Below are 27786 nucleotides of genomic sequence, written 5' to 3' on the forward strand. Positions count from 1 at the left end.
TGAGTCTGGTTTGGAATGTTTTTTTTTTTTAAATGACTCATCTACTGTGTCTGCATATGTAGATAGATGGATACAGTGCTTTTCCTGGGGGGTACGCAGGGGTACGCATACCCCTAAACATTTTGTGAATCTAAGTTTGGCCTCATTGAGGGGCAGTATTTCAATATGAGTAGGAAAGTGAGAGTACCTCTAAACATTTTTTTTAGAAAAAAAGCACTGGATAGATGATAGATAGATAGATGATAGATAGATGATAGATGATAGATAGATAGATGATAGATAGATGATAGATGATAGATAGATAGATGATAGATGATAGATAGATGATAGATAGATGATAGATGATAGATGATGATAAATGATAGATGATAGATGATAGATAGATAGATATAGAGATATAGATAGATGATATAGATAGATGATAGATAGATGATAGATAGATAGATAGATAGATAGATGATAGATAGATGATAGATGATAGATAGATAGATAGATAGATAGATAGATAGATAGATAGATAGATATACTCTCTAGTTCACTATTTCCAACACAGACTCAGGTTTATCAAGCAGAGGTTTCCTAGAACCTCGTCCTTCATACCTCTGATTTAAAGTATCACAATAACTGAACCTGAGATCTTATGCGCACTTTCACTGCATAATTTCCCCCCAGGATATCCCTCCAGGGTTATGCATATGTTTATGTATCTAGTTATCAGGTAGGGAGAGAACAGTTTGCAAGCTTAGCCTTTTCTCGTTCCTCCATTGTATGTGTCTATTTAGCAGTGATGTGGCAACATTTCAGGTGAGGGCCTCTCCAACCTTTCAAAAGGGTCCAATCTCCACTGTGCAGTGTTGTAGACTTAGCTTTCTTTCTTCTTCACTGGATAAGTTCCTTTGATATTGTTTAATCCTTGATGGAAGTTCCTATCCTGCTTTGTTTTGTTTTTACTTGTCTGTGCAAACATCTTGTGCAGAACTTGGCGCTAATCATAAATAATAGTGATTAATGTCTTTTAAGCCATTATGCTAATTTTGTTTTGATATCTTTGCAAATTGGAATCCCTTATTTTTTCTGCCTGAACTGCCTCATTCCTGACAGCATTGAGAAGATGATGTGAACAGTGACTCGAATTTTAACTATGCTCCTTCCATTAAGACTACATTTCTGTAGGGAACGCAAATAGCAGGATGGGTAAATGATCTTTCATATCCTGGCTTCTTTGGATAGAAATAAAGGTTTGTTTTGCACATTCCTGAAGATGCAACCAGTCAGGCTGTATTTCTGATACAGCTCAGCACTCTCCGAGATGCTTATTTAGTTCATGATTGACACGGGAAGTATGCTTGTGTGGGAGACAATATATTACAGTGGCTGGAACCTCAGATTCAGCTCTGTAAAATAGAAATAGCTACTTTCTTAATGAGATAATTTGGTAGGTTTCATTGACCATTCAGTCTGAGACCAATGAGGGTCTTTCTTGAAGTCCACTCCCATTGGGTTTTGCTAATATGGCTTATTATTATTATTATTAAAATGAGGAGAAGGAGAAACGGGCAAAATAAAACTAATTTTGGTAGCTTTGATAACCCAGTGTTTGAACAGTTGTATGCATGCCAGGCAGCTTATAGAATGTCATGCAACATGGACACTGAGCTCTGTTTGTTTATATGCTTGAGCTTCACAGGCAGTGTGATTTATTTTCCCAGAAAATGGTAACACTCAAGCTTATGAACAAATGGTGCTCAATTTTAACAGCAAAAGGAGTAGGTGGGTGACAGGAACTGAATCTTCTCCCAGCTGTCACTTATTATCCCACAACCCATTTCCCACAACTTTTGCACAGCTAAAACATCCAAGGGAATGGACAACAAAAATTAAAAACTATAAACGTTTCAAAAATAACAATTTAAGAAAACCCAAAAGAGAGCAGCAAGTAAAATCAAGATGGGTGGTTTGTCAAAATGCCTCCCGGAACAAAAGAAAGTTTTCTGCTTCCTTCTGGGATGGGATAGTCTACCATTTCAGAACCACAACAGAAAATCCTTTCAAGTGTCCCAACTGACCACACCTCAGATGCATGTGAAACATGCGAGTGGAACTCAGGGAATAGAAGTCATAGGTAAAATTATACATTATGTGAAAAGAACTGTCCTGGATCACAATTAGTCACTGGGCATGTATGCTGCCTGGGTTCTTTAATACCAAAAAAAATTGTCCAGAATATTCCACAGAACTCCCCATATACTTCAGTCATCAGTTGGAGCACTGCTTACAGTGCTGGCCTTGTCTGGAGGAAGGTTGAGTACCTCAAAAGACAGGGCATTTTTGGTGGTTATGCCTATACTGTGGGCTTCCCTCCCTAGAGACTACCATATTTTGATATGGATTCTGAGATTTTTTTTCTGTGATTGTTGTTATTTACATTTATTCATTGCTCACTATATAAAATGTCTCAAAATGACTTACAATTGTAAAAAAAAAAAGCATACACAGACAAGTCTTTAAAACAAACATCAAATAAAGCAGCATTATTTACTAAAAGTGTTCATCCTACAATATTATTAAAAGGCTAAATCCTGCCCCACTCTATGAAAACATGAACCCCAAAACAGGCAGAGTTACCATATGATCCCAATCAAGAATAAAAGTTTCAGTGTTAAGTTTTGATAGCTTTAGGTAGTTAGATTACTGCTGCTTGCTGGTGGTGTAAAATATTTTCTATTTCCACTACCAAATAATTTCAGTTGTATTGTTTTTATTCTTTTGTGGCCTGACTAGAGCGTTTTGAAGAGCATATGGCAGAGGACAAATTTAAAATAAATTATAAAAATACATCTCATGAGATATGTCATTATTTTATGCAGAGTTCCTGACATTGATAATACTCTTGCTGATCTGGCTTAGTAGAGAGAGAGACCATATTTATCACCCACCTGTACTGGACTGCACAATTCCAGAATCTACGGTTTGTCCCATGAGATCATATTGATTCAACCGAGAGCCATCTTCAGCTACTACAACAGACCTTGCTGGTTCCCGTGTCCATTCGTACATCACCTCTGATTTCGTATAAGCATCTAATTAGAGGGGGGAAAGTCATTTCCAAAGATGGCTCAAAAAAGTAATAATTGGCTACTCTGTTTCTCATCACATCATTCCCTTTCTTGTTCCTCTTGCCAACAAAACTGTCTTTTCTCCCAACAGTTTATTTTATTTTGCAGCATCAACATTCCAATGAAGACCATGGCAGAAGTGAGTTTGCCGAACTTTTTCTTTCTGTTATCCAAATGCACACCATGAAATGGCAGTAATACTGAGAGGTGTATTTTAAGAATATTTGATATGAAGGCATATACCGCATTTCTGAAAGTCTTACCAAGTGTATCAACCCAAAAAGAACAAGTAAAGGCTGGGGAGTTTTCTCTCTCGTTTGCCTGACTGATGTGGCGTGAAAGCACCTACCACAATATCCTGACTTTGGTCCAAATGTCTGACTCCATCACTCTTGAACCCACTTATACTTTGCCTTCTGTCTACCATGTACATCCCCCAGGGTGACTTGTGCAATTTCAATTAAGACCCAAACCAGTCTGCTTGCAGCCACTTCAGATTTTAGATTTAAATCCCTGAAACTGCTTGAGCAGTAGAATTATTTGAGTTTAAAGCATTTGGCAAGAACCCCAATGCCTTTCTTTTTCCCTTATCAGGTTACTGTTGTAGTTTAAATAAGTTTCACCTTTTTAATTCCCAAGGAAATCTTCCTAATGAGTCCCTGCTTTAAACCACGGTAGCACAAAGTTTGGAAACTATCCATCACTCCTTTCTGCACACTTGGTAAATGCAAGACTCTTTAGTCCATTGTAAGTCATTCTGTTTTAGTACCCAACAAGGAGAAATTATAGAGCTAGTATGCTGACCTCCATAATAGATCAAGGTACTAAATATCAGGAAAATACGGCATTTACAGTGGAAAAAAGAATTTATAATTGATGGAGCAAGTTGTATTATCTTGACACCCCAATGCGCTAATGCTGTTGGTGCAATGATAGGGTTCACCAGCACTGAAGAAGGTCACTTTGTAAACAGAACTTCTTCTAGGCAGGCAGAAGATATTCAGAGCTGTGACCACTCCCAAACTCATCTTTTGGATGAGAAGCTGACACCGGGTATGGAATCTAGTACAAAAGGTGGCTTTTCCCCAAGATAGCAGCTGAAGGAGTGACTACTATATCTCAGATCTGTAGTAGTCACCCGGTTTTCCCAAGATGGTAATCCATTATGTTGAGAGGCAATTTGATGCAAAATATTCCTCCTGATGGTCTCTCTCACTTCATGGGATCCTACACAATTATTTTCAAAATAGCTTGGGCAGAGACATGAAATAGTAATACTGGGAATCATTGCTTTTTGGGCATTGGCAAGGGCCTGTGTTGATGTTTAGATCTTTAGGTCAACATGTGAACTTCAAACGGCCATCACTTCATTAGACTGAGCAGGCTCTTTGCTATATATGGTTAGCCAGACCCTTTGTGGTATTTTGTGAGGTTCCAAACACTCCTTTACAATTCCCATGATCCTTTTGGGAATGATTAACTGGGACATCTATGAGTTAAAATCCAACTGAAATGCATATGATGTTTGTAAGTACATCCTGCTCTTTCAATTGAACTTGTATACCAATGGATTAAACACTTATTTGCATTAATTTTCAATTTAAAACAGGATTGCTCCCATTTGGAGCATCCACATTTTCTCTGTATAAATTGCTGAAGTTCCTCTTTCCCTCGTAAAATGTAGCTGCCATCAAGCAGAAATAGGAACTATCTATATGCTGTGCTATCACAGTGCTTTGTATAAAGCTGGAGCGGAGCCATTTCCTTCTTTGGTTAAGGCCTATGCCAGACAGGATTACATTTATTCATGTAGAAAATCTTCATTTAAAAAATAAAAATGCAGTGATTGGAAAATGTGTGTACACATATACAGTTCCAGGCTTTTAAGTCTCCTGTTCTGACTGTTAAGTGGCCTGTGGAAAGGAAGGATGGGGAGGAATGATTGTTAAAGTCAACTTACAGCTTCCAAATTTCAAAGGGCAAGCATGTGCATCCATGGGAAAGTCTTCTAAATGCATTGGACATTCTGCTCTCACTGTGAGTCTATAAGGGGTCACAGGTAATAGTACAGATTTAGGAGCAAAAAGTGGCTTTAATACAAATTATAATAAAAGATATGTATTCCAGCACAGTTTGGTTAATGTAGTATATCAAATTATCATTTGCATGAGCTTCCTTAAGAACACTTGCTCTCTTGGCTTAAAAAAAGCACTTTTCACTTCTGCTCACCCTTCTATTGTCACCTTGCAAGTATCTTTATCAATAGCAGTAATGTTTTGTGCTATGTTATTGCTAGGATCTTTGTAGTTTTCAGTTTGCTCTATTGGCCACATTGAGGGGTTCAACGTTTGAACTAGAATGGTGGATAGAATACTCAATTTATCAATAAATAAAACTCAGTAGTCACTGGTTATTTTTGCTTTCGAGGCCAGCTCCAACACCCTTACTCCAGTGCTCATTTCAGTAGGACTACGCAGGAAAAAATGGAGTTGCGTTGTGCAAGTTTAGTATGCAATAGCAAAGCTAGATTCCTGCTAGGTCTCTTGGTCTCCTTCTCCATTTAACCTGCTTTCATTACTTTCAATTTGTTCCATTTTTATTGCTCAGGGTTGCTTGTCATCATTACATTCAGAACAGAGCAGTGGTGAAGGTACACATTTCTGAAAGTCAGAAATATACCATTTATCAACTATGTTTATACCCCTCCATTCATTGAAGGAGCGTAAGATGATGTAGCCACCCATGTAACAACTCCAGGTTCATGAAGGAATGGAGATTCAAACCTGGCTCTTCTCCATCCTAGTCAGACACTCTAACCACTACACTAGGCTGATTTTCAGGAGAATTCCCAGCCCTTTTGTAAACGAGTTCCTTGTACTTTTATGCTCTTCCTCTTTTTCTGTTCCAGAACACAAGCTTTTACTGGGGTCTGCCAAGCAGACCAGAAATGCCTATGCTCCTTCTGAAGAGCAAAATCAGCTCTGGATCTTGTAAAAGAAGCAAAACAATATCCCATTCTTCCCGTCTCATTAGTGTGCTTGGCTTGCCAAGTGAGACAAACCCCTACTTGTCATGTATAGGATGCTACTTTAATGCCATGGAGGAAACGACTGTTTTCGCTGCAGCAGCTACAGCTCATCCATAAGACTGGACTGTAAGAGCCTAATCTCCAAACTTGTTAAAGTGAAATATGAAGCCTTTTCAGTATCCCAAAGAATTAAGTGGAACTTAAGTAAGCTTAAAGGTCATAAAGTGAAAAGAGAAGCTCAGAAGAGAAGAAAAATTGATACCGAAAACAGCTACATTCAGTGTATGCTTTTCAGGATGTATACATCATTTCAAGATCTAGAATTCTAAAATAAGTGGTTTTCTTTTTTTAAAAAAGAGGAATATAGAAATAACTTGTTCATTAAGAATGATAAATTATACAACACGTTTTTCATAAAAGGAGAGGATGCCATGTTGCGATTCTTACCTCATTGTATAGAGCAGTGTCCCATCTTCCGTAATTCGCAAGAGTTTGTTAGGCATAGTCATGTTGTGAGCTACTGATTTCTTTCCATTGTGGAAAAAAGTATCTGGTGTCCATATTTTGCTGGCCATTAAATTATTAAGTCGGAGGACTTGCATGGGTCCTTTGAATTTCAGTCTTTCATCCCTCCAGCTTTGCCGGAAAAATACATCTATTGTGTATTCCTAAAAATTGGACAATGGGGAGTTTTGAAAATAGTACAGTTTGGCAATAGGACTACTGAATAGGAAGAAGCTTCCAGAACAAGGCAGAGCTTATTTTATATCATGCTCTCTGCTATACCAGCAAAGAATATATGAAACCCAAAACTGACTTTGAAAGGGTGTTACTCATCCAGTCTTCTGCATCTGGGCCTTTACATACGCAATATGGACAGACCTTACAGACTACCACAGAACAGTGAGATTACTTCCTCAGAGAAGTTTCATATCAAAATTCAAGTATGCAACAGCAGCCACAACAGGGAATTCCCATGGGGAAAATGGAAGACCAGGACCTTGCTCTCTCATTCCTTGGAAACTCCTTCTCTTCACCTGAAGCTATAATAGGTTTTGGATCTTTGGAACAAACAGTACAGTCCTATACATGTCTACTCAGAAGTAAGCCTTATTGAATTAAGGGGTGAAGAACCTAAGGCTCTCCAGATGCTGTTAGACTCCAACTCCCATCAGCCCCAGCCAGCATAACCAATAGTAAGGGATGATGGGAATTATAGTCCAGCAACATCTAGAGGCCTATACATCCCAAAGGTAATTTGCTATGCCACACACATTCTGCTTCCACAAATTGCCATTCACTCATATCCACAACCAAATATAATAACAGTGCTGCAACCTGGACACAAACACAGAGCTCACTTTCATTCTGCTTCTTTCACAGAAAGTATTCTCTGCACCATGGGAATATATAAATAAATTATCAAATGATAAACTCCAGATATGTGTTATTTCACTCATACACACTCTTCCTCCAGACTGATCAGAGCAGATTGCACATGGTTCCTAAGCAGCTTCTCACTCAGACATCGTATAGGGCCAGACCTTCTCTGATTCAGCTGTAAAATGACCACGTGTCTGTATAACATTTCTTCAGAGGCTGCCTTAGGTTCAAAAGGCCTCCACAAGTAGATGAAGTACATGAAACTAGCAGTCTCTGGGCAGCAGACACCAGGATGACTATTATTTTCTCAGTTCTCTACTAACCCTCCAATGCACCAGTTACTTTGAGAACTTTAAAGTACCCTCAGTGGGGTTTCAATTCTCTAGCTAGAAATGCAACTGTTTTTCATAAACTGTTTTTAAGGGGTAACATCCTAAGTCAAGAAGAAAAATGGAACCTGTGCTCATCTTCCCAACCCTAAAAAAGGTTACAATGACTTGATTGTAAAGAGAGAGTATCATAGAATAAGCATCAACTGTGATGCATGTTACAGGAGACACTGATCCTCAATGGAGGAAAGTCTCACTACTATAGAAGACCAATAATGAAAGTGAACAATAGCTATGCCACAACATTAGCTGTGTGCAAAGCACTTGTGAGCTGAAGCAGGAATAAGGCCACTTTCCTAGCCCTGCCCTCACTGTTGGACTAGCTCTGCCCCCAAAATCTGCACTGATCACGGGGATCTGTGGTAAGAAACAGCTATGTGTAAGATAGCAATACTCAATATAGAGTCATCGGGGACAAGACTAGCCCAGGGATGTAATGTCAGAGTGGCTCCAGGTGTGTGGCTCTGTTCTTGATTCAGCTCATAGTGTCACGCAAGTAATGTGTGATCAGGCTATACTCATCATCATTCCTCAGTGCATCTGAGGTCAATGCAGTAGACATTGGAACTGTATAGTCCACTTGAACTGAAATCTATGCACATAGGCCCTGATGGGGCATCCAGTGTGTGCTTTGGATGTGCATGGTTTGGAGGAAAGCTCTTACTACGATCTTGCGAAACCAAGTAATCATAATAGTCATAACAATTGTGATTGTCACTCCACAAAGAACTTTTCCAATAATATTCATGGCCCATATATTTCAAGATTCCTGAAGGGAGTATTCTGGAATTGGTTCTGCAAAAGTATTTGCAGCTCCCAAAAGAAATTGACTTTGCAATATCTTTTTCAAAAGATATCCATTATATGATTTACAGATAACAAACCTCATCTACCTGAAAAATCGGTAGACCACTACAATCAAGGGTATGAAAAAGCCTTGCTAACTTTGGCCTCTTAAATCCATTTAGTTTTATTAAATTATGTCATAATTTGGCATGTTTGCTAATCAATAGCCAGTGTTAGGGAATATCTCTTTGAAAAGGCTACATTTTTGTGGCTTACCACAAGTTGCTTAGGTACAAAATGGATAATGAAATTCTGCAGATGCATTTATTATAGGTTTTTATTTTGACTTTACCTCTTTATATGTAGTAAAGTGGGTGGTCAGGCTTTTAACGACTTGAGTAGTCATGCTTGACATCACCCTTACAACAATGACAACCACAAAAACCTGCAGTTCAATTACCCATTCTTTAGGTGAGGTATGTGTGTCCTCAGTAACTGTGCTGAGGATGGCCTGAACAATCAGACAAGATATAATTTACTATCATAATTTACTGTCATCTGCATTGCCCTAAACTGGTTCGCTGGATGTCTCTTAATCATGTATTCTGCGCCACATACTTCAAGTAATCAATTTGCATAGTAACATGCTTTATCACAGGGAATGCTTCCTTCCCAGTTGCTGGTGCTTCCCCATATTGGAAAAACTGCCACAAACATTTCAAACAAATTGAACTATCAAACTGGGGATAGCACTTGAGGTGAATATTTAAGTGCACTGAAATCAGTCAATGTGAACGGCTCGGAAAACTGGTCTAGAAGCAGAAAGCAGACAGGGCGAAACTGAGAGAAGATAGGATGGCACTTACCATATCATGGTCTGAAACAGGCCCAAAGCTGGTGACGAAGATGTCGGTCTTCACTGCAGTTACACGCTCTGATGAAGCAGGAAATTAGGATAGTGAGTGCTTATCAATAGCTTTCATTAGATCCAAAACCAGAAGCTGTTATCCAAACAAAGAACGCATTGACTTTTAGAAGCTCTGAAATAAGAGGAGGGGCTTAGCTCAATGGTAGAAAGCATGCTTTGCTTGCGGAAGGTCTCAATTCTTGGCATCTCCTCTTCCATCTGAAACACGGGGTCACTCGTACTAATCAATGCAGACAATACTGAGCTGGATGGAGCAAAGGTCTGACTCATTATAAGGCAGTTTCCTATATTCAAAATTGGCCCATAACATGAACTTAGTCATTTTGGCCCAGATCCACAAAACCATCAGTATGCTGTTGCTTACAAATTATTTTCATCCCCAGCAGACTGATCAGGCACCTGGTTGGCCTTCCCGGCTACAGCGAGATGATAGATTGTATTTCTATGTTGAGGTGTTCTATGATGAGACACCTAGGTTGTGGAACTCTTTCCCTATTTATAATACGCAAGCACCATCAATGTTTTTGCTTCGATTGCCTGATGAAGTACTTTCTGTTTATATGGGCCTTTTCTGATGCATACAGATCCTTTTGTCATTGTGCGCCACTATCCAGACAAGTACTATTCTATTTTGTTTTACGGATGTGTTCTATTCACTGCCTAGGCACTTCATTTATTTTTGCAGTCTATGAGCCTTTAAAATAAAGAAATAAATGTAAATTACTGTAATTACTCTGAAATGCGCATGTATTCATATAAATCAGCATATGCCCATTTTATTCAAATATATGTCCTTTTTGTGACACCTAAGTGGCCACCACAGACACATTCCTCTTTTATAAATCCATGGGTGAACACATGTGCACTGTTACAGGCTGGTTTAGGCAGGTCTGTGCTTCCACCTCGAGTGAGACTCAAGGTGAGTTCAACACTGCCATTTATTCTGCACTCCCACCACAGATTTGGTGTTAGCCCCAGTCCATATCTATCCTGTTGTTTCTTTTGAAATACTGTGATTAATGCATCCCGCTCCCCCTCCCCACAAAAACAGCAACTAGTTTTGATCTGAATTGAGAAGAAGAATGAAGAGAAATGAGCACATATCAGGGACTGGCTGGACACCGAGGAGTGGTGGCTGGATACTGATAAATGGGCACCAGGAGAAGCGGGGTTGGAGATTGACTTGGAATAAGGGACCAGTGAACTGGGGGAACCTGTAACCAGGAGCCAGGAGATAAGAGTCACAGGCAGGAGAAGCTGCAGGATTGGAGAATAAAGAACATGTATGGGGGGGGGGAGATAGGTCAGGCTGGTGTAAAGCCAAGGGTTTTCACACCTCCTCCTCCTCCTGCCCCCACCTCTCCAGCTCCACTTTTGCCCAGGACTAGAAGAGAATTGAAGATGGAGGAGCAGAAGGTATTGCACACAGCTCAAATAGGGGAGATACATATACTGCAGTCAGGGTGGGGCCTCTCTGTTGCCTCATAGGGTGCACACCTAGGAGTAGCTGAGAGATATAGGACTGATGGACATGCCTTCCCCTAACTTACAAGTGTAAAGGTAAAGGTACCCCTGCCCGTACGGGCCAGTCGTGTCCGACTCTAGGGTTGTGCGCCCATCTCACTTAAGAGGCCGGGGGCCAGCGCTGTCCGCAGACACTTCCGGGTCACGTGGCCAGCATGACAAGCTGCATCTGGCGAGCCAGCGCAGCACACGGAAACACCGTTTACCTTCCCGCTAGTAAGCGGTCCCTATTTATCTACTTGCACCTGGGGGTGCTTTCAAACTGCTAGGTTGGCAGGCGCTGGGACCGAGCAACGGGAGCATACCCCGCCGCGGGGATTCGAACCGCCGACCTGACGATCGGCAAGTCCTAGACGCTGAGGTTTTACCCACAGCGCCACCCACGTCCCATACAAGTGTACCTTTTACAATAAAGAGTTAATTTCTCACTCTGGACATTCTGCTCAGTATCAACTCATGTTTTCCTGGGAAGTAAAGAATAATATTGTAGTATTCCAGCTGTGGTTGCTTTGTCACACAGTGACTTTTGAGGGCTATTTTTTGACTGCTCTTAGGACTGACAACCATACAAATCATATTGAAGAGGCAGTTAGACAGCGAGTGTTCCTAATTAGTCCTCCAGCAAAATGGATGTGGCCTAGTCAAACCTGCTTCCAAGAGAATATTAATTGCCTTAGAGAAAGGTGCAGATTTTCTTGACGCCTAATTGGGTTGGAGCTTAATCCTAAAGAGGGTCATAGTGAGAATTAACCTCAAAGCACTGAAAATGTAAGGTTACTCTTGCTTCCCAAAGATATATTCATCTTGAAAAATGAGTCTTCATTTCTTGGTGGAGCAAACTGCTTGGGAACTGAAGGCTGTGTTCTCATCTCAAAGAGCAAATTAGATTTAATGTTTTTCCTTAGGTCGACTAAGGGACAGTATATGTTACACACAAATAGGTTCAGCGCAAACCCTGAAAACCTATTTTCCAGGAAAATCTGTGTTGGGTTGAGATGAAATGAAATGGAGAAGGGAGAAGGGTGAAGGGAGCAGACAGGAGAGGAGAGGATTGCTCTTAATGCTTAACTTAATGCTTAATGTCTTGGTTCCTGAAGGCTGCAGCCCTATATAGGTACATTTCCTGGGAGTAAATCCCACTGAACTCAATGGGACTTCTGAGTAGGCATTCCTAGGATTGTGATAGATGTAGCTTTTCCTGTGAAACAGGCTGCCTGGGTTTATTTTTATCAATTCGTTTAGTTCTCAAACTTTATATACTTCATAGGCATTGCATCTCATAGGCTTAACTGGCAGGTTCTATTGAATTCAATGCAATTAAATTAGCTTAAATTCCTATATTTTAATATGTGTGCTCAGAGTGCCTGACTTCCCCAAGTGATTTTGAATGATGATCAATGTCAAGATAAACCAACATGGTGCCCTCCAGGTGTTGGATAACAGCTTACACCATTCCTTGCCATTGGCCATATATTGGTTGGGGCTGATGGTAGCTGATATCCACAACATTTAGAGGACACCACTTTGGCTAACCTGGCCTAGGTAAAAGATGAATGAGTGCTGGTGCTCAGTGCTTTTCAGCAGCTATGACTATGCAAACAGCCCTAAGCAATTACAATATGTCGTGTTCTGACCTTACCCAGAGTCCTCCCGTCCCAAATTGCATCATTTATGTCACCAGTCATGTTACGTGACATATTTTTTTTGTTTAACTCTACCTGAATAACTAGCTTTCTCTGAGCAGATTCTGTGGGGGTTTTTTAACAATAATAATGATGATGATGATTTCTGCACGCTGAGACGGGAACTGCCCTTTCGTAGATTCGTGTTTTTTAAAAAGACATGCATGTGCTTGTTTACCACTTTTGCAATTAGATGATTCAGCTGTGCTTTGTTACATGCTCCAAAAATAATGACTCATTCTTACACAGGACACTTTAGAGCAAGTGACTCACAGACTTGGGGTATTACTTCACAATGAAAGATAACCATCTCTTCTTTTACCATTATTGGTTTGAGCGTTTACACCCACCATCTAGATGGAATTGTGTTCCTTTGGACTACAAAACCTGGTGCCAACCTGGACTCAAAGCCGCCTCAGGCGTCCTTATGGATGACCTTTATGAAAAGGACAGAGGGAGTGCAATTCTGTTCTGTTTTCATTTCATCCTCAAAAATGCATTGGGGGTGGGGCAAGGGAACTAAGAAGAGGTTGTGGGCTAAGGTCTTCAGCACTCAATGTAAGCCATAAAGAAAGGAGCTAACAGAAATTCTAACATAAAAGGCCTACTTTTTCAAAAAGTGTGTGTGTGTTGGCAGAAGTATAACTGGAGCATTTGCCCATTTTCAGCTCACAAGTTTGTAAACAGAGTAGGATTCTGCCTCAGCTCTATGTGTACCCTGAATAATGAGGTAAATCAGGGTGATTTAGGATAGTCGTTCACATTACCTCCCCCCCCCAGTTGAATTACTCTATTAACAAGCATGTGTTAAAGGCTAATAGGGGGCTGTCCAACCTTGGAAGCAGCTCTGTTGCATTAATTTCTCCATAAAGTTAAATGCAAGACTGCTGCCACCCTTTTCTGAGAAGCAAAACCAAGCTGACTGGGGAAATGCCCAGAGCTTGAAGGGGAAGGGAGTGCAAAGGAGAAAGGAGGAGTGCAAAGGTGCCCCCCCTTTTTTTAGGATAGACAGGTCTAGGTTTTAATCACAGCAAGTTTTTTTCCCCAGTGCACTCCAATCACAGTGATTTGAGGGCAGGATGTTGGAGTCAACAAATGGGCCATTGCTCTCAATTCATAAGGGAAACACTCAGAGCAGGGGAAGATATCCCAGTCTCTTTTGGAATGTAGAAAACAACTAGAACATATTATTTTAAAATAATGACCAACTACATAGAACCAACAACCAAAGCGTTGCAGTTGATCTAATATATGAAGCCAATATATGTCCCGTATGAACTGTAAAAAGGAAGAATAAAACATGATAAGGTGGGAACAGGCTAGTCTGGCTGCTTCGACATTATCATATTAATGTCACTGGATACAGTGGAAGATTCATAGTTTCTTGTGTGACTAAAGATTAATAGCCACACATCCAAATACATGAGCTTAACAATTCTTAATGCCTGTCGGATTTATTTGCGTGAGGGTTTGTAGACCTGGTTGGAATGCTTTCCAGTGATCAAGGCTCCAACCAGATGTTAAGACTTGTAGCACTGGCTTACTTTGAGTAAGGTGAATTAACTATTAGTAGTACTGCGGCATAAAATATGATGCTTTATTTACCGCAGGGATTTTGCAAACATCATAGCTGAAAGATGCACTCGTACAAATATATAGCTTCAGGACATTATGGTTGGATGTCTCTCTGGCACTTTGAAGGCATCTGGATGTTGGAAGGTGAAATGCAATAATGATTTAACTTTTACCCATTAGCATACTAGTTGACATAGGTCTGTGTTCTGCTAAACATCTCAGGATAACTTCCTTACCGTCTTTAATTGATGGACAGTCAATCGATACAAGTGATATACTTATGCCACTAATCTAAATGTCAATAAGTGCCATTATCTTCTCTGTTTAAAAATAAAGCTGTTGCACAGTGATGAGTTGGTCTTGCCAAAGAATCTAATTTTCATCCTATCTCCTCAATCTTTACTTGAGCTATTTAAGTTTTCTATTTTGGAACACTTGTTTAAGGATAAATAATAACTCAGAGATGGAAGGTGTTCATTCTAATCTACAAATACATGCTGTTTACTTAAAAGGTTGGGGGGGGGGGCTTGGTTGCCTAAGAGATAATTATTGGACCTAGCTATCCGAACTGCTGGATTCTACTTGAACAAGAGCATACAAATTCAGTTCCGTATGAAAATAGAACTTGAACTGGATCAAGGGTCAAAACTCCACTGAGTGTATCATTGTACATGTAATAGGAATTGTCTTCCAAAAAAACCCCATACATATACAGAGCTATACATTTGAGCCTTGATTAATCCATCTCCATCTCATGCTGGCCAAGGAAAACAGGAATAGAATATATTTATACTGCAATCTTCAGAAGCCATGCTGCCAAAAGATGGGATAAGAATGTTTGTTCATCATGTGTGTCTTCCTGCCAAAGGATGCAGCACCTGCAGCTACCTGATTTTGAGAAACCTAAACTATAGGGGTGTCAGAGAACTCTGCAAACTTTAGATCTGGGGGATCCAGCTCCCCTCCCACCCCCCACCCAAACACATCAGTTTGGGGGCAGACCCAAACTGTCTGAAATGAGCTTGGATTGTGGCCTTAGACGTCTCCGGGCTCTATATCATGTTGAAAATGTTGTTAAAGGCATGATTTTATGTTATTTTATCTTTATCCACATAAATAATGCTGTTTTAAAGATTGCACCTTTTTCAGATATCCTACAAGGCACATTTGACTCTCACCAGTTGCACTGCAACAGTTTTTTAGCTGTTAATGGCCGCCAACCCAATGGCTATAGTACAGCCAGTGATGTGGTCACAATGTACACACAGGTCCTGAAAATGTCTTCTATACCACAGAGTTCCTGGGTTTTATAGATAATACTTTTTTAGAAACTGTTCCTTTGAACTGGTAGTAACAGTTTTATTAGACAGGCACCAGTAAAATGTGCTGTTTCTCAAAGTTACATGCTTGATGGCTTGATTCAAATGTTTTATTGACAAATCCCAGAACTTTCTCTATCAGAAAAGAAACGAGTTCACACTGTGCCATGTTAACACATTACTGCAAACTACCACTGTTGTAGGCTATGCCAATGCAGATGTTGAAAATGGGGCCACTGATCTGCGCTATGGCTTGTCGTGATTATACGTGATCATGAATGAAATCAATTTTCAAAATCTAATTAGTTCTTTTTCTCTTGGTCTCTTGGCTATATGCAGGAGTTAAACCTTATGTCTTGGTGCGAGGGGGAAGAGGTGGTCAGAAGGAAAAAGGCACTTTAATGTAGAAAGTATTTCAGAATAAAGGAGATAGCCTTGGACTAAGTATGCTGCAACTAGCAACTGGCACTGCATAGATAATCTACCTGGAGTCATCCTGCTTCCGTCCAATTCACAGGTTATGGATGGCATTCCCAAGCCTCCCTTTAATCCCCACTCACAGCAGCTTGAATACCCCTGAATCATTTTTAATAATTGATTTAAATTGCATCAAATTATCCCTTCGCCTAATCAGAAAAGGCATTACCACTAATTCATGTATTATTCTTAAATGAGATCCATCCAGCTTTACTTGTATAGTATGTTCGGCAAGAACCATTACGGTTGACTAAAACCTACTATTGTATTAATCAAGGATCAAGAAATATTTATTTCTGGGCTAATCCTTGAGTTTACATGAAAGTAGAGGAAATAGCAGCACAGGAAGCAAGAAGAATGATTCCTCGTTTGTTTGTTTTTTATATATAGCTTCCAAAATTAAATTCAATGTCCTCAGTGCAGAACAATCCATTATTTTCTTCAGTTCTTCATAATCTATGAACAATATATACTCAACAAAGCCAAAGTTTAAAGACAATCATTGCTAAATTCAATGCCATTATAATAAAGACTTTATTCAGCATCTACAGGGGAATCTGATAAAAGTAACAGATAACAGATAACCGGGGGGGGGGGAGTGGGGGAGGCACTGAATAACTGGTTAGATGATAGATTGCGCATGTTTGTGTTTTGTGTGTGGCAAATGAATGCTTCTTTGAGGGTTGTTGAAATTAAATATGACAAGCAGAAAAAACATTTCATTTTCTATGAAACGTACATACCTGATAGCTGAACATTTTTTCATCACTTGATGCTTAGTAGATGGTTTGGGATCAAAAGAAATGATATGTGCACAGATGAGAGAACTATACATACAGCTGATTTTTTTTTTCTTTTAGCTTTCTGTTTTTGCTGCAGCAATTCCAGCTGCTGAAGAGACAAGGTACCATCTGATTCAAGCAAACATGCCGGGTTGAATCCAGACATCCTTTGCATGAACACAAGGGTTCCTTCCTTCCGTTTCCGTACAAAGGGGCTGAGACTCAGCAGAGTCTCCCGCTGGATGAAACAAGGGTGAGTGAAGTTTTGCTGATTCCCTCTGCAAACCCGCCCCCCTCTCTGCTTCCCGTACTGTTCTAGAGAGGATCTAACCCTCCAGAGCAGCTTCTCAGAGGCCATGGGATGGAGTCTTCAGGAGAAAAGAGGAGTCAGCAAAAATTGCCTCCCATCCTTCCTCCAGAGGTAGAGCCCTATGAGTGGGTTTTCATTTTTGGTTATGGATCCAAGCCATTGTCTCTATGACAGCAAGAACTCCTGAAGGAGAAATAGAAGTCAAAGCTCTGCTCAGTTCTCTGACACATCCACACACATGTGTTCTTTGGATCCCGGTAATTATCTTAATGGTCATGTCCTTGGAAGTTCATAAGATTTTGGAAGTTGTTTGACAACTATTAGATACAAGTTGATGCATCAAATAACCATTAGGAACAACATTGAGCGTACTATATCTTGAGTGCCTAGACATGTCACCAGCACATCTTAAGCTGCCCCTTCCTGTTGTAGCCCCCTGTTCACACCCACCCACACCCAAAAATAGTGCTCCTGGAGCAAAGAGCAGTCTTTGCTGTAATGTGAGGAACTACAATCAGATGTAGAAATTGGGACAGTCTCCCACATAAATTGTGGTAGATTGCAGCATCGGAGAACTCTTAAGAAGAAAATATTTTTGAATACAAAAATAATAGAGCAGCATTATATGTTAATAATACAAGAAATACAGTCAACTCACACTTCCTCTGTTTGCAGAGATTGGTAAGTTTAAAGATGAACTATTTTGCCATTTTTAAAATAAAATAGAGATGTGATTATTTTCCTAATTATGTCACAGTTCATATTTCACATTTTCAGGACTGTGTAAAAAGGCTGATTTTGGCTCTGAAGTCAACTGTTAGAACTGATCAGCCAGTTCTTAAATCAATATGGCCCACTTCTGCCAACAGGGTTAGCGTCTCAATCACAAAACACATTTATATGATAGTATGCCCCATTGTCATTAGTGGGAATTACTTACAAACAAATATGATCACCACTGCTACCTTCAATCTAACTGAGTTCAATCTGGGAGCAAAGTATAAATCTGATTTAATGGGAATGATTTGGTCTTTAAAGATTTAATACAGCATCAGTCATGGAAGATGAGACTTTCATTTACTTTGATTCAGATATTTACTGTCCAACCCAATGGATGCTTACCCAGAAGTGAATCCCATTTATATTCAATGGGATTTGCTCTTAAGTAAATGTGCCTAGATTTGTGACCTTAATCAATGTTATGAGAGGATCCGGGGGCAGGGAGGGGGAACGGACTTTTTTCATCTTTTGGATCATGGAATTTGGCCGCATATTAAGAAGTGTTTATATGACAACAAGTGAGGATTTAGCAAGGGAATGCTGTTGGATGGATCAGTTTTCAATACCTCTTTGTTAATTTTATCAGTTTACAAACATATAAGGTAATATGATTACATTTTCAAAGAGCAAAAGGAACAATCATTTTAGGCAATTTTGTTCGTAAAGTCAATCAAGATAACACACACCTCCCAATCCGGGTCTCAGGCGGTTATCGTAACCATCAAGCAAGCGGTCCAGAATTCGAGTGAATATTGTTGTGTTGTCCTTAATTTCATCTTGTAAGGAAGTTGACTGTCCATAGCTAGGGAGGAAAACACTGCTGTTAACATTATAAACCATTAATCCACCAACAAACCTACAAAATCATAATTCTGAAATCTGCTTAATCTTGCTTATACTGATTTATAGATGCAAAATCTCTTCCATCATGCCAGATTGTAGTAGCATTATAGGATACTTTCTCCTGCATGCTTTCTTTTTAAAGAATGCATAGTCATTGGGCAGCTTAGAGCAATGCACAGGGATGCCTAGAAATGGATAATAAATGAGACAAAAGTGGCCCTACAACAAAATGTTGTGATGTGGGGTGCTTCTGTTCAAGGTTTCAGACCCTTGATTCCATTCATTGACCTCCCACTGCGACAGTTTCCCTCTTCCCTCTGCCCTGCAATTGTAAGTCACCAACCCACCACCACTGAACATGAGGGGGGAGGCTCACACATTTGTGCCTGATCCCTGTTATATTACATTCTTTAATTTCTCTTTAATGTCTATGACATTAAAGCTCTCTCTTCCATCCCTGGAGACATTTTAAAATAACTTCTCAGTTTGAACCAGGAAGATACAGATATAGACATATTCCCTTGCTCACTCGCTCAACTGTCTATTCCTCTCTCTCATGCAGTAACTCAACCTTTAGTTCCTGGCGTGGTGGTGGGGTGTCCTGCAAAAATTTAGTACCCGCGGAACCTCACGGTTGTCCAAAGTTTGCCAATACTTCTCTTTTGTGCAGTGGTGGTCGTGCAGCAGCAGCTTTGGTTATATACTGTATACTTCAGTATATAAAAATACAGGGAGACTCCAATTGGTATCAGTATATAGATTTTGATCCTTTATTTTTTTATGCTGTTTTATGCATTATTTCTACTTTCCAGTCTACAGATTTATGAGTGTAAAATAGTGTGTTTTCCTTAAATCCCCTCCCCAAAAAAATCAGTTTATGAAAGCTTACCTTAAAAGAAGTACATAAATCATCTAAATATGCTAACAGAAGTAAACTGCAATCCTAACCCCACTAATCTGGGATTCAGCACCATTGTCAATGGTGCTTCCTTCTGAGTAGACTTGGTATGGAATGCACTGGGAGCGAATAATCAACAACCCGTTACTATACATTTTCCCTTAGAAATACATGGCAGTGGTTTCAACAAAGTATGTTTCGCATTGCAGCCAATGATATCTCCATGTAGCACAGCCTTGTTTGCATCCCTGTAAACTGGTTGGCACCATCATAAAAGGTGTAGTCATTTCTAATTTTTCTTTACTAAAATGAAAACCCATTTACACCTTCTAAATTTTATTGACGTCTTTGCTTTTGTTTTAGGAAAATAAACCTGGAGGCATACCTAAATCGTTGCTTAGTGAACAGGAAATTACATTTTGAGATAGCAGGGACGTTTCCCCTTCTCTCTCCTAGATTTCATACCTCCTGCCCAAATGATAAATAAACATCTGCACCCAATATACCTGACAGCAGGGCTGCTCAGGCATCCTGGCAATTGCAGGGATATGGTTTTATGGTTCATGCAGCAGGTCTTTAGATCCAGCTGCTGAAATTAGTTACGAATATCAACTGGAAAGCTAATGTGTTAGCATGGTAGTACAGCTCCCTTTTTACCAGAATGCAGTTTTGATATATATATAAATGCTTGTAGCAGTTGGTTGCCATGGATTTGCCACAGCCACGAGCTAAGTTCTGTCCTCTTCTTCAAACACCTGAAGTTCTTGTCATTAAGAAAGTGCTCCCCTTTCTGCACTTTCAAGTACAAGCCATACTGTTTTCTCCTAATCATCTATCATGGTTGTCTAAGAGCCAAATCTTGGAGTCCTTCTTCTGCCCTTTAACTGGGAAAGATCCTATTTGCAAAGTGGGCCATTTGCCAGTGTAAACTCAGCAGGACTTAGCCCTTGAACCCCAAGCTACTTTCCTCTTGATCACTTTGTCACATACATTATTACTGAATCAGCCTTCTTTGGGTATCTGATGTGAGGTAATGAACAAAAATCTTTGCTCCAAAAAGTCCTCTGGACCGTACCTCTTCATGAATGTTAACAAAGGGGATAAATGTTTTATAAGGTACAATTATACTGATCATCTTTTCCCATAAACTGTCATTGAGGTGGGCGATATGCAATATTAAGCTAGTGTTGCTCTTCCTAAATGTGAATATGAGATTTTTGTACAACTAACAAGCAGAAATATGGAAAAGAGCTAGTTTGTAGTACCTTTTTATGAGCGGAAAAATTCAGCTATAGCTCTTTCAAATGTCGCCCCCCCCCAATAAAAGATTTCAAATTGAAACAGTGTTCCTTCAAACTACCGGTTAAAAATGCACATAAACAAACACAGAGTGTGTTTAATTACAATTAATTTGATTCTGTATGAGAAATGTTGCTGTTGTTGTTGCTGCTGCTGCAGTTAGAATATACTGCCCTATACCCGCAGGTCTCAGGGCAGTTCATAGGATAAAATCAGAATATAAAACCACAAAGTACATAATCAGCTCACTAGAGGTGTAATATTATTCCTATCCTAAGTACACCTTTGCAAACTGATGGATGTTTATTAAATTCCCTGTTATTATTTTTAAACATCAGAGGGGGGGAATTTTCATTGCTTTTCTTTTTTTGCTGCTCGTAAGGAATAAGAGTGTACTACCCTATATAGTTTGTTAAGGGCCACCTGCCACATTCCAGATAAGACGGGTCTCTGCATTGCCTTCATACGCTAACTGCATCTTTTCTGTAGCATCTGAAGGTCATTTGCACTTTTGGAGACACAATATCAACACATCCCCAAGAGCTGTATCTGGTAAAGACTTCCCGACACGTGTTTGCCATGTGGTTTTCAGACGTACCAAAGCCTTTCAAGTACAATGTGGTCAAACTCCTGCAGAAATGCAGTGGCCCATTTTTTCCTTGGAAGTGGAAGCAAGAAGTGTCCTGATGCCTAATTATTGTACTACATTTTCCATAATCAGCATGATCTTCAGTGTGTTTCTCCTGGTCACGTGCCATTAATCTAAATGCCAACACAATTCTCTGAAGAAAGACCAGATGGACATGACTCTTAGGAACCAAGCTGCTCTTCAGTGCCTATCTCAGGATGAAGGTGGGTAAGAGCAATGGGCAAAATCCGAAATGTAAAGGCCTTGTTATGTCCCATTGAAACCAATGGGGTTTATGTGAACAGTGATCGGCTTAAGCAACATTAATTTCAATGGGCAATCCAGTTGGTGTGCTTTACTACACAGCCCTATATATGTCCGTTCAGAAATGGGTCCTATTGAGTTCAGTGGACCACCCTCCCAGGAAATTGGGTATAGAACTGCAGCCTTAGTATGCTTAATTATATTCTAGAATTTGTTCATCATTGAAAATGTACTGATAAATGCATGCATATGTTTATGAGAGATAAATATCAAAGTGACATACTACTGGCAACATTGTGAAGATACAATTGATAATGCCTATTTCCTGAACGTGATGCTTTTAAAGACATCAACTTAGAAGTCTTGCTATTTTTTTCAGATAAACACTCCGTTGAGCAGATGTCTCCTTCTGAATAGGCCTCTATATAATGCGAACACAAGCCCCTTTCTCCACCATCATAAAATGAAACACTAGAAATGTGAAATTTCCAGTGTTTCCTACCATTTCTCTTTGACACAATCCACCAGTCCTTCTTCTTTTTCTTTTTTTTTTAAAAAAGCCCAACCTCTCGCAAGCATTGGCAATGCCATTTATAAATACAACTGTCGGATTACAAATTTGTGACCCTGCCTTCCATTTGGCTGGCCCTCTTTGTGTTATTGATCTCTAAACAGCCATAAGACAAACCTGTGCAAGGATTTGATCTATGAAATTAGGGGGGGGGGGGGGCGTTCAGTGTATTTTGAACATCTTGAAGGAAAATGTCAGTGACTGTGTTTGTGGTTCCATACTAAACAAGTGTATAATAAAACACTGTGCACTGACTCCATCTACAGGTCATTATAATAGTGACACCTCATAAAATTTTTCAAAAGCAGGCAAATGCATCTTGATTCCCAATTCCAAATCCACAATTCCAGTGAAACATACACATCAGCACATGACAAAGAGAAAATGACAAAACAGAGGAAGATATCCACGGGTCAAAGTTCTCCTGTTCCCCTGTTCCCCTTTCCTTTAGGAAACCAGTGTTTTTGTTCCTTCGTCACTCATCAGCTGTGCGAAATAGAGCTGTACACATCTTTTGCTTCTATATTTATTTTATTGTCCAGTTCTTTTAGAATAAATGCTGAAGCTAAATTTGAAAATCCTCTGCCCCCAACTCATTACACAAACACACATTTACACCGTTATCTGAGAATGATTTATATAATGCTGCTGAATAAAGGGAAGGGAGTTATGGGGAACAATTCTGTACCTATAATTCATTATCCAGAATGAAAACATATTTCCAATGATATATTCAGTATATGCATTATTGATAGAGGTGATTCTTATATGTGCATTTCAAAGTCTAAGAATTCTCCCCATCCCCCATTTAGTATGTTTGAAGTGTATTTCACATTCTATTGATGTTAGTGACCAATAATGCATTTCCCGTGTCTAATAATGCAATTAGATTGCATCCTTCTCCTGCATGGTGTCAAACCATACCCAAAATTACAAATCCACAACTACAATATTTAGGCACAATTGTTCACATTTTTTAAACCCAATGCATTTTAGCAGCACAAACCTATGAACCTCTACTCAGAAGTTAATCCTATTGAGTTCAATGGAACTCACTTCTAGAAAGTGGAGATGGGCTCAAACTCAGTATTATAGAGCAACTACTTAACAAGTAAGGTCCAGTCCTAGAGTCTGCAGTCCTGCTAATTTCAGTGAAAACAGACATTGAAGAAATCTCTGTATAAATTGCTAAAACAAAGCTGTGGTTTCCCTTCTGCGCAGAATAAATGGTTGCAAAAATTATCTGTGCAAAGGCCTATCTAATTTTAGCTGCATTTAAATCATTAATCTAACCTTAGGGTGGGTAAAGTAGTCTTGCTGAACTCTTTTTTGAAGAGCAATTGCATTAAAAGATGTTATGCAAACAAACTGTAGTTTTCTTTCAATCTTCTCGTATTTTGACTTAGCTGGGATTTGAGCAGGATTAACTTCCCCCACATACAATTAGTAGTAGCCCAGTACATGTGCTGTTTCTTTCTTATTCTTTTGATGCAACCAATAGAAAAAGAGTTCCATACTTATATTAATGAATGTTTTTTTAAAAAAATAAACTCTTTCCCCACCTTTGTCCAGTTAGTGTGCTCATAAGGAGAACCCAGGCCCAAAGGCGGTCACAGAGAAGATGCATCCTCTTCATGGTAGATTACAGATGTTCAGCTGCAAACAAAAAAAAAACACAAGTCAACATTTCTTACTTGGGAAAACTGCTTGAAGACACAACAGGTCTACAAGAACTTTGGATGGATCACCTTGAAGTCAAGCAGTGATATCACAATGGTGCACCATTTAGAGAAAAAGAAAATGGCCCCATCCATAGTACATCTAATAATTTCTAGACACTCTAGAGGCTGGGTTCTTCATTTAGTTCCATCTGATCTACCTGGTGCTTAAAGTGCTCTGGCACTCAAAAAAAAAAAGTATTCTCATTAAGTTCTACTACTTTTGAGTGCTGTATCTGTGATTCTTTTTGCTGGCAACATAAAATAACCAGAAAGAATTTAAATATTCTTTTAGTTTTAATGAGTGAGAAAGTGTCCCTTGACTGTCTCATGCAGGGCTGAGGGAAAGGGTGTCCCCTGAGGTCATGGAGATTCACAGGAGGTCCTGTGGTGAGAACTTTCTTCTGGAGGGATCTCCATGCCTCCCTTCTTTGCTACCAAGCAATTTTAGCAGCAGGATAATGTATTTTTCCCCAGGATTGCATTGCTGGCCATGCACATTGATGCTTCCATCAATCTAAAGGGCATGCACCATAATCAAATCATGTGCTGATGACTGCATGCACGTTGTGTTCTCCAAAATCTCTCTCTCTCTCTCCGTTGCTGTTATTGTTGTTGTTAGGACACCCATGTTACAAAAGTCTCCATTCACCTCCCACCTCACGACTAAGCCCAACCCAATTTCAATTAATGTGCAAAGAGAGAGTCTGCCCCACTTCTTCTGTTTCCCCCATCCACCCCAGTCTCAAAACTGTAGATTATATTTCTGGAAGCAGCCTGGTCTGCTTAGGCAAATACTGTTGCTGCCTTCCTCTTAGTCTGTGTCTAGTGCTGGAATCCACTTCACTTGCATTGTTCTTACCCAAGATTTTTCTCCTCTCTTCTCCTGCACTTGGACTGACTAGACTATTGGAAAGCAATGGAACCGAGGAGCCGAATTTCAGGCAACACGACCCTATCAACACAAGACGGCATGGAGAGGAGAGGCAGCGTAACAGAAGAGCTGTGTTTGGCGCGTGAGGAAAGCTGAAAGCTAAACGGCGAGGAAGGGTGCAATAGATGGGGGGGGGGCCTCTCCAAATGGACAGTCGTGGCAAGGCAGTGACAGAGAGAGACCCTCACGGCAGGAGGATGCTCAGAGAATCGCGCTGCTCCCCCTGCAAAAACGAGGGTGGCATCTCCAGTCTCCAGGTGAAACAAAACGAATGAAATCCACCCAGAGCACCGTCTCCCTTTCAGCAATAACTTTTGCACTCTTCCTCAGCCCGAGCAATCTTGCAAATGCCAGCCAGTGTCCATTCGCTTCCCTCGCCCTCCGATTCCCCCCCCCACGCAATAAATAAATAAAGGCATCGATAAAGAAAGTCACCAAATCATTAGAAATAATTGCCTGTGGATGCAGCCTGTGGAAAAGGGACACACACACCCCAAGTGCCAAAAGAGAAAAATGCCTTCTCTTCCTCCCATTCACTCCCCATTTCTCTCCTCTTTCTCCCCCTCCCCTTCCCACCACCATTATTTTTTTCTCTTTTAATAGTTCAAAATGAAAGAGCAAAAGCATGGGGGGGGGGGAGAGATACCCCCACACCCGGTCTTCCATGTTAGGCACATCCGTTAAAACCCACATCCAATAATACCGAGAGGCATTTTCCGGAAGACCTCGGCTCCGCGGTCTTGCCTGCTTCTCTTACGCCTGTGGTGGAGACTTGTGGTGTGTGGGGATTGTTGTGGGGGCTTTTCCTCCCCCCGCCGGTATAGCAACTTTATACCCTCCCTCCCTCTCTCCGGGAGAAAGGCACCCTCCTCACTACCCTCCCCACCACCTGCAAAATGCAAGCCATTCTTGTTGCTGTTTTGCTAGCAGATCGCTTCCCAATGATCTCTCTCTCTCCCCCCACCCCCATCTCCATCGCCTCTCCTTCTCCCCCCTCCACAAACCCGCTTATCAATTGCCCATCGATCGCTGCGGAATTTCAACCTGGGTAGGGGGGTGGGGGTGGGGTGGGTGGGGGGAGACGAGGGGGAGAGAGAGAGAGATCCGCGAATCGTGCCCACCAGGTACCTGCTAGGAGAACAGCCAGCGCAGCCAGTCCCCTCCATCCACGGAATGCTCTTCCCGGGAAAAGCAGGCGGGTGGGGAGGGTGGGGGCAGCTAACGGAGCTGCTCAGCAGATGCTCAGGCAAAAGGGAAGAAAGGCACCGTTACCTGGAGACCCCACCGATGTGCTGGCAAAGTCCGGGAGAATCGCCTGGGAGAATCGCCCAAGATGCCGCGGCTGCTGCTGCTGGCAGGGGAGAGGGCGCCTGGGAGCCGCGAAGAACCGGCTGCTCGGCTCACTCATTTAGGCGCTCTCAGCCATCATGGACTCTGCCGCCGCCGCTGCCGCCGCCGCCGCTGTTGCTGCTGCCGCCGCCGCCGCCGCTTTGCTCTCCGATTTCCAACACCCAAATTCCCTTTCCCGGGGATCCAGATCGCAGCTCTACAACAAAAAGCGTTGCTCTTTACCAAGACAGTAGTAGTACGTCCCGGGGTAAACCGGATGTGAAATAGGCTGTGACTTCATGCCAGGCAGATTTTATTTTAGAAAGGAAGGTGGTACCAAGCTCTCAGCTAGAGACCAATCCGCCCATTTTTTTTTTTTTTTTAATATGCAGCACAGTTTAACTTCCAGCTCTCTCTCTCTCTCTCTCTCGCTCTCTAATCCCTTTCTCTCTGGCTGCACACTCAAATCCTTTCTACAATCTGCAGCGCGATTATTATTATTATTGGGGGTGGGGGTGGTTGGAGGGAGGAGGGAGGGGGGATATTTTTAGGACCGGAGGGAGGGGGTGGGAGAGCGACGCTTTGCAAGCTCCGGACAAGATGCAATTGACCAAGCAGTCTATTTTGAAAGCCGGTGCGGTTTATTAAATAAATAATTTTTTTCAAAGTTTTTTTTTTAAATAAAAAATAAAAAAAATCACCCACCCTCTCCGATCTGCCTTTCTTGTTATTCAATCTTTTGATCAAATATTCAGTCGGTTCATACATATGAATGAAGGGGAAGTGGGGATCGTTAAAAGATGCCTCTCCCTCTCGTTCCTGTGCATACCCATCGCCTGTATATTATTAGGAAGGCTGGACAGAGCGATCTTATATATATAGCCAGAGATGGGATGTGTTGCTAACTGAAGGAAGGAAGCACGTAGAAAAAGAAGCCGCCCAAGCCGGGTTTCTCGGCACACCTTGAGGCAACTGATAATTGGGAGGCGACATATTTGTCTAAAGTGATCTTTCTTGGGATGACAAGGCGAAGCGGAGCTTTAAAGGGGATAGGTTGTTATTATTATTATTATTATCATCTCGCCACGTTTGGACAGTTCAGCGTGTGCGTGCATAAGAGTGAGTGTGAGTGTGTGTGCCAACGCGCATGCCAGTCCTGTTTCTGAATGAACAATTTACTTGCCTTTGCCAAATGATGCAGGAAAGCGATTCTTTAATATCAC

The 27786-nt window shown here is 40.8% G+C and overlaps 1 protein-coding gene across 6 annotated transcripts in view; it reads right to left on the reverse strand.

Moving 5' to 3' along the window:
- The window catches only part of GABRA1 (gamma-aminobutyric acid type A receptor subunit alpha1), a 38714-nt gene extending 11351 nt beyond the window's left edge, over positions 1-27363 (reverse strand). The window contains exons 1-8 of one of the 6 annotated variants that reach the window (XM_083597277.1): positions 27269-27363; positions 26507-26780; positions 24145-24238; positions 18766-18881; positions 9569-9636; positions 6592-6812; positions 5077-5159; positions 2937-3080 (exon numbers count right to left, since the gene is read on the reverse strand). In XM_083597277.1, the coding sequence (XP_083453403.1) occupies positions 2937-3080; positions 5077-5159; positions 6592-6812; positions 9569-9636; positions 18766-18881; positions 24145-24218 (706 nt within the window). In that variant the 5' untranslated portion in view covers positions 24219-24238; positions 26507-26780; positions 27269-27363. Of the gene's footprint in view, positions 1-2936; positions 3081-5076; positions 5160-6591; positions 6813-9568; positions 9637-18765; positions 18882-24144; positions 24239-25162; positions 25553-25690; positions 25769-25937; positions 26052-26362; positions 26446-26506; positions 27013-27268 lie in introns of those variants that run through there. The other 5 variants (XM_083597276.1, XM_083597279.1, XM_083597278.1 and 2 more) reach the window with 5 other exon arrangements.
- Between the last annotated feature and the right edge of the window lie 423 nt (positions 27364-27786).

The sequence above is a fragment of the Podarcis filfolensis genome (genome assembly GCF_964270895.1).
Source record: "Podarcis filfolensis genome assembly, chromosome: 2".
NCBI classification, from domain to species: Eukaryota; Metazoa; Chordata; class Lepidosauria; order Squamata; family Lacertidae; genus Podarcis; species Podarcis filfolensis.